Source organism: Protopterus annectens, chromosome 11.part0, assembly GCF_019279795.1.
Source record: "Protopterus annectens isolate FY-2018-M chromosome 11.part0, PAN1.0, whole genome shotgun sequence".
Lineage (NCBI taxonomy): Eukaryota > Metazoa > Chordata > Ceratodontiformes > Protopteridae > Protopterus > Protopterus annectens.
This window is the reverse complement of record NC_056745.1, coordinates 128229699-128246628: the sequence shown is the minus strand read 5'-3', so window position 1 is coordinate 128246628 and position 16930 is coordinate 128229699. Positions and strand designations below refer to the sequence as shown.

Here is a 16930-nt window from a genome sequence, read left to right as displayed (position 1 = left end):
AATACTTCGGCTGAAATATTTTCGTAAATCTCAGGAGCTGGCCGACCGGCACTTGTGAACTGCTTCTGCTTCGGGCACTGTGTGGCAAGAAAGACTGAAGAAGATGTCATCGGCTGGCTCTTTTATACCCCTGCCTCACTGACGTCAGGGAAGAAGCGACGACAACCGACGCCGGACCTAGACTTTGGAATTCGGCCAACTGAGGACCCGCCTGACGGCAGGATAACCCATCTGTTATGACTGCAGCTGTATGCACGATGAACATCTGAAAGTGCATGGAGCCCACCCTGAAACGTAGGTACTGTCTGCAGGATCCTCTTATTGGGATGTGCAGGTAAGCTTCCTTTAAGTCTAGGGTTGCCAGCCAGGCATCCTTGGCTAGCATAGGAAGAAACTGTTGAAGAGTTAGCATTTTGAATTTTGGAATTACCAGAAAGGTGTTGAGAATAGAGAGGTCCAGGATAGGATGCCAGGAGTTGTCTTTTCTGGGTACCAGAAAAAGTCTTGAATAAAAACCTTGTCCCCTCCAGCCATTCTAAGCATTTGTTTTGGAGGCATATGAGCCTGAGCCTGCGGTTTAGTCGTCGGTTTTCTAGGCGTAGTGCCAGTTTTTGGCCTGGATAAAAACGATGGCGTTGGTTTAATATGAATGTTTGTAGGCCTGAATACACCCTCAGAACCTGGTGCCTGCACAGTGAATCCAGACCCATCCAAGGTAGAGACATCCACAGGTTCCATAGTTGAAGAAGCATCTTGCGGCATACCGGACTCCAAATGGGTCTCAGTAGAGGCCTGTGAATCTGAAGTAGTGGGTATCATGCGAACTGGCGACTGGCCTAACGGAGGCCTCGTCAATTTTGGACCTTGGATGCCTGTCCTTTTTCTTGCGCTTTTTATAAACTCCGGTCATCGGCTGTTCCAACGGCATTATATAATTAAATCTTCGGCCAAAGTAATGAAAGGCAAAATCGTACCGAAGCTTAATAGTGCGTTGGTTAAATCTACCACAAAACCAACAGCTAGCAACGTCGTGGTCAGGGCCTAGGTAAGGAATACAGTAAGAATGAAAATCCTTATGAGGTATTTGCTTCCCACAAGAAATACAATTGTTAACTTTTTCTGACATCGGTCTGGAGCAAGAAAAAAGTTTTCCCAATGGGGTACTTAGCTTTAATGAAGACTTCGGATCTGAAATTTGGTTTTGAAAATCTCAGGAGTCGCCTGGACCGGCACTTACGAACTGCTTTTGCTTCGGGCACCATGCGGCAAGAAAGACTGGAGAAAATGGCATCGGCTGCATCTTTTATACCCTTGGTGCACTGACGTCAGGGAAGAGGCAACAGCAACCGACGCCGGACCAGGACTTTGGAATTCAGGCCGACTGTGGGTAGCCTGCCAGCAGGATAACCCAAGTGTAATGACTGCATCAGTGAAACACGATGAACATCCACAGGTTCCATAGTCGAAAAAGCATCTTGCGGCATACCGGACTCCGAATGGGTCTCAGTAGAGGCCTCTGAATCTGACGTAGCGGGTATCAGGGGCTGTGAAAGCGCCTCACCTGGTACCGGCAGACTGGCGACTAGCTTAACGGAAGTGTCGTTGGCAGTTTTGGACCTATGTGCTCTGTCTCTGTCTTTATCCTTATATTTTTTCGGAAGATCGGTAGTCAGATGGCTTAACGAAACCATTTCAGAGTACACAAAACAAGTATGAAAGTAATTGGTTGCAAAAATAACCCGATGATGAATATTTTGGGTGTTGAACAAGGCACAAAACCGACAGCGAGGGACGTCGTGGTCTGGGCCTAAACAGAGGATGCAGTAAGAAAGAAAATCTCTATGAGGTATTTGCTTTCCACAGGTAAGACAATTGTTAACTTTTATTGACATCGGTTAGAGCAAGAAAAAGGATCCCCAATGATATCTTTTTTGAAGACTTCGGGTCTGAAACTTGAAAATGAAAATTTCAGGAGTCGGCCGACCAGCACTTGTGAACTGCTTCTGCTTCGGGCACTGCACAGCAAGAAATACTGATGTAATGGCATCGGCTGCATGTTTTATACCCCTGACGACCTGACGTCAAAGATGAAGCGGCAGCATCTGATGCAGAAATCCAAAGACTCTGGTATTCAGGCCGGCTGAGGGCTACCTGCAGGCAGATAGCCCAAATGTGATGACTGCAACAGTGAAACACGAAGTACATCTGATGACTAGCTTAACGGAAGTGTCATTGGTAGGTCTGGACCTGTGCGGTCTGTCTCTGTCTTTATCTTATGTTTTTTCAGAAGATCTGCTGTTGGATGGCTTACCAAAGCCATATCAGAATTCGAGGAGTGTAAGCGAAAATATCTAACTACAATAAGGGCCTGACAATGTACAGTTCTGGCATTAAACAAAGCACAAAAGTGACAGCGAGGGACGTTGTGGTCTGGGCCTAAGCAAGTGATGCAGTAAAAATGAAAGTCTCTGTGTGGTATTTGCTTTCCACAGATGAGACAGTTGTTAAATTTTTCTGACATCGGTTTGTGCAAGAAAGAATAGTTGTGTAAAATTTTACCATAACCATAGATGTCCTTCTCTTCCATGTTGCAGTATTCTTAGTGTGGGATATCCTGCCTTCAGGTGACTCGTATGTCGGCTCCTATACAAAAGCTTCAGCTTGACTGTTGCAGCTGCATGGGATGTCACACACAGGGCCATAAACCAGGGACTCTATGTGTGACGTCTGCATGCACAATCCTCAGAACTTGAAGCTAAGCAGGCAAAGTGGTTAGCCCAACAGGATAGGCTGCCAAAGGTGACATGTATAAGTCCCTGGGTCTCTTCTGTAATGGAGAGAGGCATCAGGGATCAGTTAGACTGGTAGAGTCAGTGAGGGGGAATCGTGGGTGGGAAGGAATACTGCAACATGGAAGAGAAGGACATCTATGGTTATGGTAAGATTTTATACAACTATTCTATGTCTTTCTATTCCTATGTTGCAATATTCTTGGTGTGGGAGAGTATCACAGCTTAGTTTGATGAAAGGGTGGTGGATGCAGAAGATGATTCCACAAAGCCCTGGCAAATCCTGCATGTGCTTTGGAGATTTGGTCCAATTTGTAATGTTTGGTGAAAGTGTGGACAGTGGACCATGTAGCTGCTTCCATAATGGAAGCTGTGTCCATGCCTTTTTGGAAGCCCTTGGAAGTGGCCACTGCTCTTGTGGAGTGTGCCTTAACCCCAACTGGAGGGGTTTTTCCATGGTTTGAGTAGCAGAAACTGATTGCCTTTCTAATCCAGGATGCAATGGTCTGTTTGGGTGGAAAGATACAAAGAGTTGTTTGGATTTCCTAATGTCTTTAGTCTTGTCCAGGTAAAATCTCAGTTGCCTGTGGACATCTACGGAGTGGAGTATCCTCTCTCCTTGGGTAGTGGGATAGGGGCAAAAAATGGGTAGGTGAATGGATTGATTTAAATGTAAGTCATTGACTACCTTGGGCATGAAGGAAGGGTTAGTTCTCAGTGTGACCCTGTCCCTATGAAAAATGGTGTAAGGTGAGCATGCCATTAAGGCTTGTAGCTCTGAAACCCTTCTGGTAAAGGTAATAGCCATTAACAGTACTGTTTTCCAAGTACAAAACTGTAGAGAGGCTGTATTAGCCGGTTCGAAGGGGAGCTGGGTGAGTTTTTCCAAAATGAAGTTCAGGTCCCATGGAGGAGGAATAGGCTTCTTAGATGGTCTGATGTCTAAGATCCCTTTAAGGAAGAGTTTCACATGTAGCCTGGCTAACAAGGGAGGATCTAGAGGTAAGCAGGCTCATAATGCGGAGAGGTGCACTTTCACTGATGAATAGGAAAGTCCACCCTTTATAAGTTGACACATATATGAGAGGACTATGGTGGTGTCAGTCTCGTAAGGATCCCTTTCCTGTCCCAGACACCACTGAGTAAATCTTTCCCATTTGGCAAGGTATGATTTTCTAGTAGTGGGTTTCCTGGTCTCCTTCAGGACTGACAGCACGTCCTCTGAATAGTGGTGTCTGAATATCATTAGTAATTTATCACCCACAGAGTGAGGGATAGCATTTGCAAGTGTGGGTGTAGGAGAGTTCCTTTGTCTTGTGTCAGAAGGTCCACCTTGTGGGGTAACTTGCAGTGACTGCCCTTGGCTAAATTGTATATAAGGGGGAACCAGTGCTGCCTTGGTCAGTCACTAGCAAGACTTTTGGTTTGTCCTTCCTGATTTTCAGAAGGACTTTCTGAATCAGAGGGAAGGGGGGGAAAGCGTACAGGAACTTCCCCTCCCAGGTTAAACTGAAGGCGTCTACTCTCCAGGCTTGGGGGGAGTAAGTCTTTGTGCAGAAGGTCTGCAGCTGCCTGTTCTGGGGGGAGGCAAACAGGTCTATTTATGGAGTGTCCCACCAGTGGACTATGTTTAGGAAGACCGTCCTGTCCAGCATCCATTCGTGTTGTGGAGAGGATGTTCTGCTCAGGAGGTCTGCTTGCTTGTTGTCCTGTGAAGGGATGTAACTGGCTTGCAGGGATAGGTTGTGCTGGCATGCTAGGTCACAAATTAATAGGGCTAGCCTGCACAATTGGTATGCCTTGGTACCTCCCTGTTTGTCGATGTACCACATTACATGGTATTGTCTGTCACTATCAGAAGAGGACCTGGTAGCAGTAGTGGTAGGAAGGTCTGTAGAGCTAAAAGAACTGCTGTCATCTCCTTTACATTGATGTGTTTGGTTATCATAGGAGATTGTCACTGGGCTTGGACTCTGTAAGAGTGCAAGGTGACACCTCAACCTGAGTCTGAGGCATCTGTATGCAATATTTGTGTGGGTTGAGGGGGCTGCAGTGGAAGCCCTGGGTTTAGTTGTACTTGTTGGATCCACCAAATGATTTCCTTATTTAAACAGGGAAGAAGGGGGATAACTTGTTCCAAGTGATTCTGGTGTTGTGACCATATTTTTAAGGTACCATTGCAGTTTTCTCATATGCATTTTGGCCAATGGTAGCATGGGAATGGTTGCTGCCATAAATCCCAGGAGTCGAAGGAATTGCCTTGCAGTGACTGTCTGGGAGAAAAAGACTTCCTGGAAGTGGGAAGTTAGAGATAGAACCTTGTCCTGTGGGAGAAAGGCTTTCATTTGTTCTGTATTGATTCTGCAACCTAAGAATATCTTGTCCTTGTCTGGGTTCAGGGAGGACTTCTTGAGGTTTGGGGTGAACCCTAGACTTTTTAGAAGGGACATAGTGAAGTGTAGATCCCTTAAGAGGGAATCTTTGGACAGTGCTAGGATAAGGATGTCGTCCAGATATGGGTAAATCTGGATTCCTTGGATGCTGCAGAAGGCAATGGCTGGAGCTAGGCAATTTGTAAACGCTCTTGGGGCAGTGGATAAACCAAAGGGCAAGGCCATAAATTGGAAGTTCGAGGATGGGCCAGAGAAATGCAGAAAACATCTGTGTGAAGCCCTGATGGAAATGTGCAGGTAAGCATCTTTTAGGTCCAAGGTGACCATGAAAACATTTGAGGGTATGAGGGGTACGAGAGTGGGAAGTGACAGCATTTTGAAGGTGGGTACCTGCAGGTAAATGTTTAGGAAGGAGAGATCCAAAATGGGTCTCCAGGGACTGTCCATTTGAGGGACCAGAAACAGACGGGAGTAGAACCCCTTTCCTTCTTGTCCTGTGGGAACTGGCTCTATTGTGCCTTGTTGTTGCAGGTCTGACAGAATTTGTGGAAGGAGATGGCATTGTTTTTTTGGGGCAAATGGAATGCCCTTCCAAGGGGGAATTTGTTTCCAGGATAGAAAGTACCCTATTTGAATAATGGTTAATACCCATTGGTCTGTAGTGATTTTTTTGCCAGAAGGGGATACAGTGGGTAAGGCGAGCTGAGAGGGGCAGATGGGCAAGGCAATCATGCATTATTAGGATCTCCCCTGTCCTGAAAGTGGTGCCTAGGCTAAGGAGGTGTGCCAGTAGGCCTGGATGAGGAATGTTTTCTAGTTCCTCTTCTGGTTCTGGATGAGGAGGCAGCAGAATGCGGGTTACGCCTAACAAAGTTAAGTCTTAGCTGGGTAGTTCCTATAAAATTTGGGAATAGGGGATACAAGGAGATGTTTTATATCCTATAATTCTTTGCTTTGTTTCCTGCAGATTCTTAAATAGGTCTGCAGATTGCTTTCCAAAGAGGAAGGTGTGATCCAGGGGGGCGTCCAAGATTTTGGACTTGAAGTCCTCTGGCAGATTCTGTAATCTAAGACAGGAATATCTCCTAAGGACAGATGCTGATGCTGCAGAGTGAGCAGAAGCTTCTGCAGCATCGTAGTTGCATCTTATGGAGTGTCTAGCCATTTGTAGGGCTAAGGACAATTTGGAGGAGACATCCATCTTAATTGGGCTGTCAGGGATGGAAGCCAGCATAGAGATCGCTTGGGATACTAAGTCCAGGACATACTTGGTCATGTGTGTTTGACAGTTAATGGCTCCGAAGGCCAAAGTGGAGGAAGTGTACACCTTCTTGCCTATCCTATCCATGGATTTGCTATCTTTATCCGTGGGCAATAGGAAGGCAGAAGGTAACAACCTAGACTGTTTATCAGGGGCAGTGGCAATCACTGCTGGGTCTGTTAAGGGTGGCTTTATGAGGAAGTTTTGTTCCTCTGGCACCTTGTAAAAGCAGTCTGGGCACTTAGGTGCTGGAGGCTGTGATTCAGGTGTTCTAGAGGCTGAAGTAAAGGTATCCAAGTATGCTGGAAGAACAGGGGGAGGGGGACTCCACTTGCAGCAGTTCAAAGTATCTTTTTTGGGTTTCTGTCATTTGGGAAGTGTCCCATTTGAAATAATCTTTCATTTTCGTGATGGTTTCACCAAATGCAATGTCTTCAGGTGGAGAATCCCCTTCCACAGAATCTGCATCAGGAGAATAATATTCCTTGAGAGAAGCAATCTGGGATGCATAAGAGATGGATTCATCCAAGGAAGAGTAGGAAGACTCATGTTCTTCTTCCTCAAGGAGGGGAGCCATGGGGATGGAAGAAGCAGAGGGAGGCCTAGGGTTTAGCAGAGGCAATGTAGTTGTGGGTGAGACAGAAGGCCTAAGGGCCATGAATGCCTGCATAAGAGAAGAGGTGAAGGCCTTCCAATCTGGAGGGGCTTAAGAAGCAGGAATAGTGTGTTTTGTTTTCTGCTTCTTTTTGGTTGGAGTGGCCTTAGGAGTCAGTCTACAGCAGGATTTGGCAGCGGCTGTATCCAAGGTCTGGATCCCAGTCAAAGGAACCACCAAATCTGGTTCCCCCTCAACATCAACAGGCGTTGGTGTCTGAGAAAGCTCCGTGGATGTGCCGGTCGTCGACTGTGCAGCGGCCTCCGCGAGGGAGGTCGATGGAGCCAACGGATCCACCGAGTGCTCCTTAACTTCTACATTGACAGTTGGCAGGGCATCCGGGTGTGAAGCGGCAGGTGATGAAGGCCTAGGCATCTTGGCCTTCTTACGGGGAGGTTCTTGGGTAGCCTCTGAAGTGAGATCCATCCTGAGTGCCAGCCGTTTGAGGCGTTGATTTTCTAAGTAAAGATTTGACGCTGCCAGGTGGCTAAGTAAGGTCTTAGGAACAAAAGATTTACAAACAGGGCAGGCGTTATGATCGTGTTCCCGGCCTAAGCAGAAAACACATTTGTCATGGACGTCCTTATGGGGAATTTGGTGCCTGCATTGGCACTTTCCGTTTTTCCCTGACATCAGCTGAAAGCTACAACAACCAAGCCTAAGCAATGCAAAAGATCGGTAAAATATCAGAAATGCAAAAAAAACAACGGGTTACTTATCTATAGTCGATCTGACGTCTGGAGAGCGATCATATGATGCGAAGTCGTCTGCAGCCGAAAAGTTCTGAGGATTGTGTGTGCAGACATCACACATAGGGTCCCTGGTTTATGGCCCTACGTGTGACATCCCATGCAGCTGCAACAGCCAAGCTGAAGCTTTTGTATAGGAGTTGACGTAAGAATCACCTGAAGTCAGGAAATCCCACACCAAGAACACTGCAACATAGGAATAGAAGGGCATAAAAAGAATCCCCAACAGGGTACTTAGCTTTAGAAGACTTCAGCTTCAGTTCGGAAGACGAAAGCATTCGACTGGCACTCGTACGAACTGCTTCTGCTTCGGTCTCCTCGGCAAGGAAGACTGATGTAATGGTGTCGGCTGCCTTTCTTTATCCTACTGATGGCCTAATGTCAGTCCTGAAGCGACAGCAACTGACGCAGAAATATTAAGCCTCTGGTATTCATGCCGGCCGAGGGCTACCCTGGCAGGGATGACCCAAATGTGATGACTGCAACAGTGAAACACGAAGAACATCTACCCCCCACTGTTGTGGAAGTGTGAGAATACAATCATCATGGAGAACAACTACTAAAAATCTAGGGTTTCACATTTCTTCCCACTCTATAGTTTACTCTTTGAAAAGTACAAGTTTCAATAAAGCTGGGCATCATCTGGAATAAATTTCTAGCAGTTTGGGGCAACTCTAACTCAAGAATCATTTTCTTCAAACCATCTTAAGTACCTTTCACCAATCATACATACTGATATAAAAAGCACCTATCATACCTATTATCTGGTCACTTATGCTTCTCTCTTGCACACACATCCTGTTTTTTAAATACATCTGACAGCATTACATCTCACAAAAAGGTAAATACATCTTTTAATGAGCTGCAGTTTGTACCCCATACGTGACGGAGTGACCACAAGCTGTACTTTAGTAAGCCATATTACACCAACCTTTACCACTGTCTGTACACTAATTCATTGGGAATGACATAAGCAATTCTTCCATCCTTAATGATGGGCAACAACAGGTATTAATGGTACAGGTATTAATGAAGATAAATAAATCAGTTTACTGTTTCTAAACAGGACATATTAAAGTTTATTGCTCAATTATCACAAACAGTTCTGGAAAGAAGGAGTTTTCATGACTAAGTACTAACATCTATGCCTTGTTCCAGATCAAACACAGCAGATGGACAGAACCAACCAGTATAGTGGTGAGTAATCAAGTCTGATGTTATATGCGGTGTTACACAGAAGAGGAGGTGGAAAGAAGAGGATTACAATACACACACATCTAGATACTACTGCGTGATATCACCAGTCAACTGCAGTGCTGTGCAAGCAATAAACACCTGTCATGAGGCTGTTTAATTTTTGTAGTGATGTAATACTTTTGTTTAAACTAGGTCACTTGGTTTTTAGTCTTTGTTTATGTGTGAGCATATTTTATGAAATGATGTATTCATTTCTGTTAGACTGTCTCTGCTTCTTAACAATGCTGTTTACTATTATATTAAACTGTGCAGTGCTTAGATATATATGCACTAAAATATATAAATGTTAAATGTGAAAATGTAAACTAAAACTATTTTCCTTGCATAAATACTTGGTTATGTACTTATAGAGGAAATATTTCTGCTAATTATATATCATTGTGTCATTTTTCACTTCAGCAACATGTACTGACATACACACACACAGGTATGTATGCGTCTATATAATGTACACAATGTGTGTGTATGTGTGTTTATATGACTGTATAGTCCTGAAATCTACTGACATATAAAAATATTTAGTAATTTGCCTTTCTTACCCTTCTACCAGCTTCGTTGTTTTGCAGATTCATCAGTGTCCTGGTGTTCTCATCTGATCCCTTGGGATAGTTCTTTTCTCGATCCCTGGCATCCACAAACTCTTTAGCAAATCTGTATCCATACTCCACATTGTCTCCACAACCACCCCAGAGCCAGTCCCGTGGGAGATCCTTAGGCCTGGCTGCACGACTGCAGCCACAGGTAGACAGCTCTCCTTCACGGCAGGCACGACTGATGGCATTTACCACCCCTGCAGCACTGACTGCATAGGTAAATGCTGTCTCTCGACTTCCTAAAGGTAGGACATAAGTAAGCATATTAGAAGAAAGACATGATGTAGAGACAAATCACCAACAATCCACCTTACAACTTATTGCATAGAGATGATCCCAGAACCAAACAGAGTATTTACTAAATATATTCATGTTCGACTCTCCTAGGTCCTCCCTGCTGCTCTGTCCATTAGCGGACTTCAGCCTTTTGGTATGCCACATCTGCTCCCCACTCTAACTTTCTTCTTAAGGCAAAGGAGAAACTTTCTTCCATTAATGATGTCTTTGCAGACATTAACAAGATTGTTAGGATCACTGAAGTACAGACTGACTCACCTCTTTGCCTCTACAGCACTAGTTGGATTTTATTTAACTTACCTGTTAATCAGGAAAGTGAACTGAACATTTAAGTGCAGTGGTAAATGCAATACATACTGTAGTGTTTAGCTAACACATTTACTGTGAATTTGTACAATCCTTGATATTTGCAATGTCCTCACACCATTTTAATCACATTCTACAGAGTATTCACAATTCATTTCAGGTAAATAACTCAAAATTCAACATGGCCTCTATAACAGGAAAGCATCTGTCTCACTCTCTGTATGAGCTCAACCAGATCCAGTTCCTGTCCCACATGAGGAAACCAGTGTCTCTGGTGCTCTGTCTGTCCGACTGTCTCTCTATGACAGTGGCTCTGTACTGGACCCTCTCTCCTTTCCTTTTATAAAAAAGGAGTATTGCTGTCTCCTCTATTCAGGCAGATGCAGATCCTTCTCCTGGACTGCCTCAAGGCTATAGTTCCTCAGACCCCACAGACATTTCTATGGGCACTATACCACAACACATATATGCATACATGTGTGTGTGTGTGTGTGTGTGTGTGTGTGTGTGTGTGTGTGTGTGTGTGTATATATACAATAACTGAGCAATGAAACAGTCAATATTCACATAATCAAAAAGAAAAAAAAGACTAACTATGCAAATTGTATCCATACACTGCAACAAATGTAGACCAAAAGGCAAGCAAAACAGCTTTCCATAAGTGGTCACTAAAAAAATCACAAATATGGGAAAAAAAAAAAACACTAAAAATGTTTATGGGGGGCAAGCCACCCACCCCTCAGTTACTTGTATATACCAGTTTCACAGTTACACAACCTCCACAAAAGTGCAAGCAGCAGAACACAGAAAAGTCAACCAAAGCAGAAGTTGACTAAATGTGCAGTTGAATTCTTCTTCTTATTTCAGCTTTTCCCGGTTAGGGGTCGCCACAGCAGATCACCTGTCCGCTCATGATTGGCAGTGGAGTTTTACAGTGTCGAGTTGCCAGCCCGGCACCCAACCTTTCACAGAAGGCACACACATGCACACACTCATGCCTAGGGCCAATTTAGAGTGTCCAATCCACCTACAGCATGTCTTTGGGATGTGGGAGGAAACCGGAGCACCCGGAGGAAACCCAAGTGATCACAGGGAGGACATGCAGACTCTGCACAGAAGGCACCCCAGCTGAGGATCGAACTGGAGAGCCTCTTGCTGTCAAATATTGATTTAGAGGCCAGGCATTTATCTACATGTGCCTGGTACAAGGAATGGGCACAAATTATTGCAGGAATGGCACGCATTCTACAGCTAATTTAATTGTAGAAAAGTGTGCGTGTGTGTGCACGCACGTATGTTTACGTGTGTGTGTGCAGGGGAGGGTTACATGCATGTATTCCTGAATGGTGTCATTAGAACTCAGTATGCCCCCAAGAGGGGAAAATATGTATATTACGCCAAAGGAGCTACTAAGTAATGACATTGTATTGTATGAAATATGAGGTATACAGCACTATGCAGCGATAAAAAAGCCCCCCCCCCCCACAACCCCGTATTCTAACCTTAGAACTGACTGTGGCTATATCCTGACTGGAGTCCTTTAATTATATACACACACACACACACACACACACACACACACATATATATATATATATATATATATATATATATGTATACACACACACACACACACACACACATATATATATATATATATATATATATATATATATATATATATACACACAGCTACACTCGAAAAGATCGAACGGATGAAATATCGATATTTCAGAAGATTGATCCTTTAAAACTGTCAACAAAGTGACCATATGACCTGCACTTATACACACACACACACACACACACACATACATATGTATATATATATATATATATATATATATATATATATATATATATATGCAGACACACACACACACACACACACACACACACACACACACACACACACACACACACACACACACACAAGCATTTTCATTAATCAAAACTCCCAAATGTCATCTGCTTTGTTGACATACTTCAGCTGACAGGTGTGAAATATCGACAATCCCCATGGTTGGGGAACATTTCCCTTCCTTTGATTATGTGCGATCTCAGAGTTATAAAATTAGCAGGAGGTGTGGGGGTGCAGTAGTTTTCTTTTGCATACTCCAAGGTTGTGCCTTGTAGCATGCTTGTTGGGATTCTGGATCTTTTTTGTTATTTCGACCTATTGCAGTTGATGTCTTTAGTGTTGATCCATTGAAGTTCAGACTAACATTAGTAGATCCATATTACATACACACCAAATAACCCTCCAGCTTGACAGCAGTCACCACAGGCTGCAGGGATCTAGAAAATGCAGAAAAAAAAATCCAGCAACCAAGGACAAAAAAATGCAGTAACAAAGTTTATTAACAAATAGCTCCAAACACACCCAAACCACTTTTGCTAAAGCTTCCCCTGCGTAAATTGTGGTTCAATGTTTTTGAGTTTAGATATTTCTGAGTTTAGGCATTTTGCTGTTAAGAATTTTACTGTCGATCATATGCTGTTTAAATTATTTCTAGCACTTATATATATATATATATATATATATATATATATATATATATATATATATATGGATTCACTTCAGAAGTTCGAAATACTGAAATATCGAATTTCAGTATTTCGCGCCCAGAAAGCCAAATCTACAAAAACTCAAAACGACGAAATTCAAAATCTCACACACCGGAGATTTTGAATTTCGCGGTACTACTGCACACACACACACACACACACACACACACACACACACACACACACACACACACACACACCATTCTCCCCACACACACACATAATCTCTCTACTACATGAAAGCAGGGGGGGGCAACCCGTCTGTGCCCCCCACACCCCCCTACTTAAATATTCTCACTCCAAGGTCGCACTACATACAAACACACACAAAACACCACCACACAAGCTACATTCTCCTCGCACACACACATCACAGCAATAAAACACACTGACACACACCACAGCCCCTACCCTTAACACACACACTTATCTGAATGCATAACCACAGCGAATGTTCAGAAGCGCGAAATTCAAAACCTCCGGTATTTGAGGTTTTGAATTTCGCTCTTCTGAACTTTTGCTGTTCTCAGGATTCGGCTTTCTGGGCTCGAAATTCTGAAATTCGATATTTCAGTATTTCAAGCTTCTGAAGGGAACCCATGTGTATATGTATATATATATATATATATATATATATATATATATATATATATATATATATACGCATTATTAAAAATGAGACATGGCAGAGACATAGAGTAACAAGTGTTGAGAAGTTGACTACAAATGAACTCTCAAACTTTTGAGAACTGTGAATAATGTATAAATCACAAGTTTTAATTAAAGGTAGTATACAAGAAAAATGTACTGTTTATTACAATGTCATGAACTCACTCAGAAATGTGTTGAAACACTGTAAATGCAGCACAGCTGCTCTGGTTGAAATTGTGAAGCTTCTACGGGAATTTCATTCTTTTCACTCCATTAATTCATTTTTGCCCTCAGTCACTGCCTGCAGGTGAGCTTAGCTGATGATACTCTTCTTCCTGCAACTGTCCATCATTTCACATACCCCTTACTTGTGCCTGCATGGCAACATGGTGAGGGGGTTCTATGCTGGTGAATGGAGGAATAACAAGAACCAAGGGTCACATTTCTGTCACTTGATGTGTGTAACAATTAACTTTTTTATAATTTTTTTTTTTGCTCCTCTAAAGATCTTATCTTTCAGATGCACAGACGCTTGTGCATTCAGTCCAGGTCCAGTGTCAACGACCAAATACAGACGCTGTCAGAGTGCCTGCCACCAAATATTTATCTGAACTTTCTTCCTGCCTAGAACTATCCTCTGCCCACTGCCAGTGGTCTGCAGGTAGGAAGTCTGCATACTTTTTAAAGAAGGCCATCTGGCATCTTTTCGCTCTGGGTTTCATAACTGTGCAGTCCAGTCAGACCAGGACCGGTGCTGCCACTGTCACATTCGGGGCAAATCCTTCTACACTGGTGGGTTAGTAGTTCCATCAACTAGTGTGTAAGTATTACAAGTGTAAACCCTTGGGGTGCAAATTAGAGCCATAGCTTGGCCATCTAGCACTTTATGCTCTCCTCTCCAAGAAAAAAGGTTATCTCACCACCCAGGACAAAAAAAAAAAAAAAAAAGTTTTCTTCTTGAAACAGTAGCAAACCATTTGCTACAAATGTGAGCTGCAGTTACAATATAACCTGTTAAATTCTTTATTTTAGTGCTTCTGCCCTGACAATTACAGTATCAGCATTCATTTCTGAACATTGTTACTGACATAAAGCCTCATCAGCAACTGCCAATCATGCCCTCTAACACCATATACCCAGGACAGCTGCCCCTAACGCCTGTCCCTTGCTACGCTTCTAGTCCTGATCATTAGTGCTACTTTACTTCTTCAACTGGAATCCTGATTCCAGGAGGAACCCCATTTCTCAGAACCTATCTGTCCACCCCCAGACAGTCCATGGTGATGAACAGATTTGGAAAGTGAGTGTATTTGTTCTCTACCCTCTCTGCTCTATCTATGAGGATTTACCTCACCATATGCTTTCAGTGATACATTTCAGATGAGAGAAAAACATCTGACACCTCTTGAAAGAAAAAAAATCTCAGGCATATATGTCTTTTGAGCCACAACAATGGACCATTTGGCTTTTAACACCATAGCAGAACTTGGCATTGGGAATATGTTGGCACTCCTAACTATATATGACATCTTTTACCACAGACACCACCAACCTTTTCAGTCTCCCCATGTAGAGGGTGTCTACTGTTTACTCCTGAAATTAATTACCATTTGAAGTATATGAAGGAGCCAGGCAGACCCTTCCACTGCAGGGATTAAATTCTAACCTCTACAGCATTCTTTCTTTAGCACACAGAGAAATCAGCACTGGCCTTGGCTCTAGCATATTTCCCATCCTCAAAAGCAGAAGGCAAAAGGATCCTAGGAGTCCTCTTTGGTATGGCTAAGCAGGGTCACTGACTGAGGAGCTGGGGTCCCCAGCAGTTTCAACCTCATGGCAGACTGCAGCATTCTTTACTCCTTTACTGACTGTCTTCCATCACTAGCAGTTGCAGAAGAAGTTCATTCTCCTCTACAACCAAACATTGAGAACGAGCTCTAAGAAGGCATGCCAAAGGAGACAGTATGAAATGATTACACCACTGCTTTCCTTTTCCCTCCTGAAATCCCATCTTTGCCTTCATCAGGAGCCCTACCCTGTTAATCAATGCTGGCAAGAAAGGACATTCACAAGCTCCTCATAAAAAGAGCCATCCAAGATGATGTTCCTGTACACGCAAGGGCAAGGATACCACTACAGATTATTTTTAATATCCAAAAATACAAATGACCTTCGCCAATTCTGGGCTTCAACAGCCCAAAAACAGTCATTCCCAAAATGCCTTTCATAAGGTCATACTGCACTCTATCTTCTCATGCTTATTAGGAGGAACTGAATATGCTCTTTGGACCTCCAGGAGATTATGTTCACATAAATAAGCATCCAAGCCATTTCAGAGGATTTTTTATTTCAGAGTAGGACCCAGTCATTTCCAGTTCACTGCTCTAATCTTCAGTCTCACCTCAGCCTCCAGTGTGTTCACCAAGTGTATGTCAGCACACTTGAGCTTGGAGAGAGCCCATGTCCCATGACCTAGATGATTCAGTAGTGCCTGGGCTATCAAGGGACTGTATGATCAGACAGGAGGAGTCTTTTTTCATACTTTTCATCTCTCTAGTTCAGTCCCTGCTTAGGTCAGTTGAAGGACTGACTAACAGGTTGTTATCTAGCCCTCAAGCTCTGTTGATAATTTTCCCCTTATAGAGGATTCACTAAACTCTATAGAGATAGTTCATCTGTTCTTCTCTTCACTGAGTCCCACAGCAGACGTGGTTAAGATAGGTGGGCATAACGGCAGCTAGTATTTTCATTTTACTCCTTGGCAGACCCCATATGAGAGCATTTTGGTGGATTCTTTGAGTTCCATGGTCTCGGCACTCAGATCCTCCATTTGAACATCTCAACTATCCCTGATTTTCAGGGATGTGCCTGGTTTGGGGTCAAAATTTTGCTTTGTCTCTCCTAATCTCTTCAAAATATGGTGATTTGGGGAGCAAACGAGGAGGAATACAGTTAGTAAATAATGACAATAATTTACAGTTACAGACTTCTTTCACTTTAGGAAATGCACATTAATTCACATTCTCAGTAATTACTCTGTCAGCTTTTCAAGTCAATAGTACTAAAATTTTAAAATGTGTCCCTGCTTATCCTTGATTATTCCTGGACTTGTCCTTAATTCTGAAAGTGTGAGGTTTAGGGCTATGATAATCATTTACAGACTTACTCACACCACTTTCTCTTGGTGGCTTGTTCCACAGATCTCTTGACTGGGAACTCTTTTGTCCTTCAGACTTCACAAGCCACAATCACGACAAATGTGTCTGCCACTGGGTAAGAAGAGATACACTTTAAAAAGTAAAGACCTCAAAAAGCATGCCACCATATTAACAGACATAGTACGTAATGTTGAACATGCAGTGTGAGCACATGTGGTCCCAGCATTAGTGAGATTCACTGAAATGATCAATT

At 43.3% G+C, this 16930-nt stretch overlaps 1 protein-coding gene across 1 annotated transcript in view; it reads right to left on the bottom strand.

The window, feature by feature from the left end:
• WNT5B (Wnt family member 5B) overlaps positions 1–16930 on the bottom strand; it is a gene marked incomplete in the record, with an annotated part of 1807993 nt that overhangs the window by 112327 nt on the left and 1678736 nt on the right. The window contains 1 exon segment of the mRNA XM_044087503.1: positions 9644–9936. Within this exon segment, the coding sequence (XP_043943438.1) occupies positions 9644–9936 (293 nt within the window).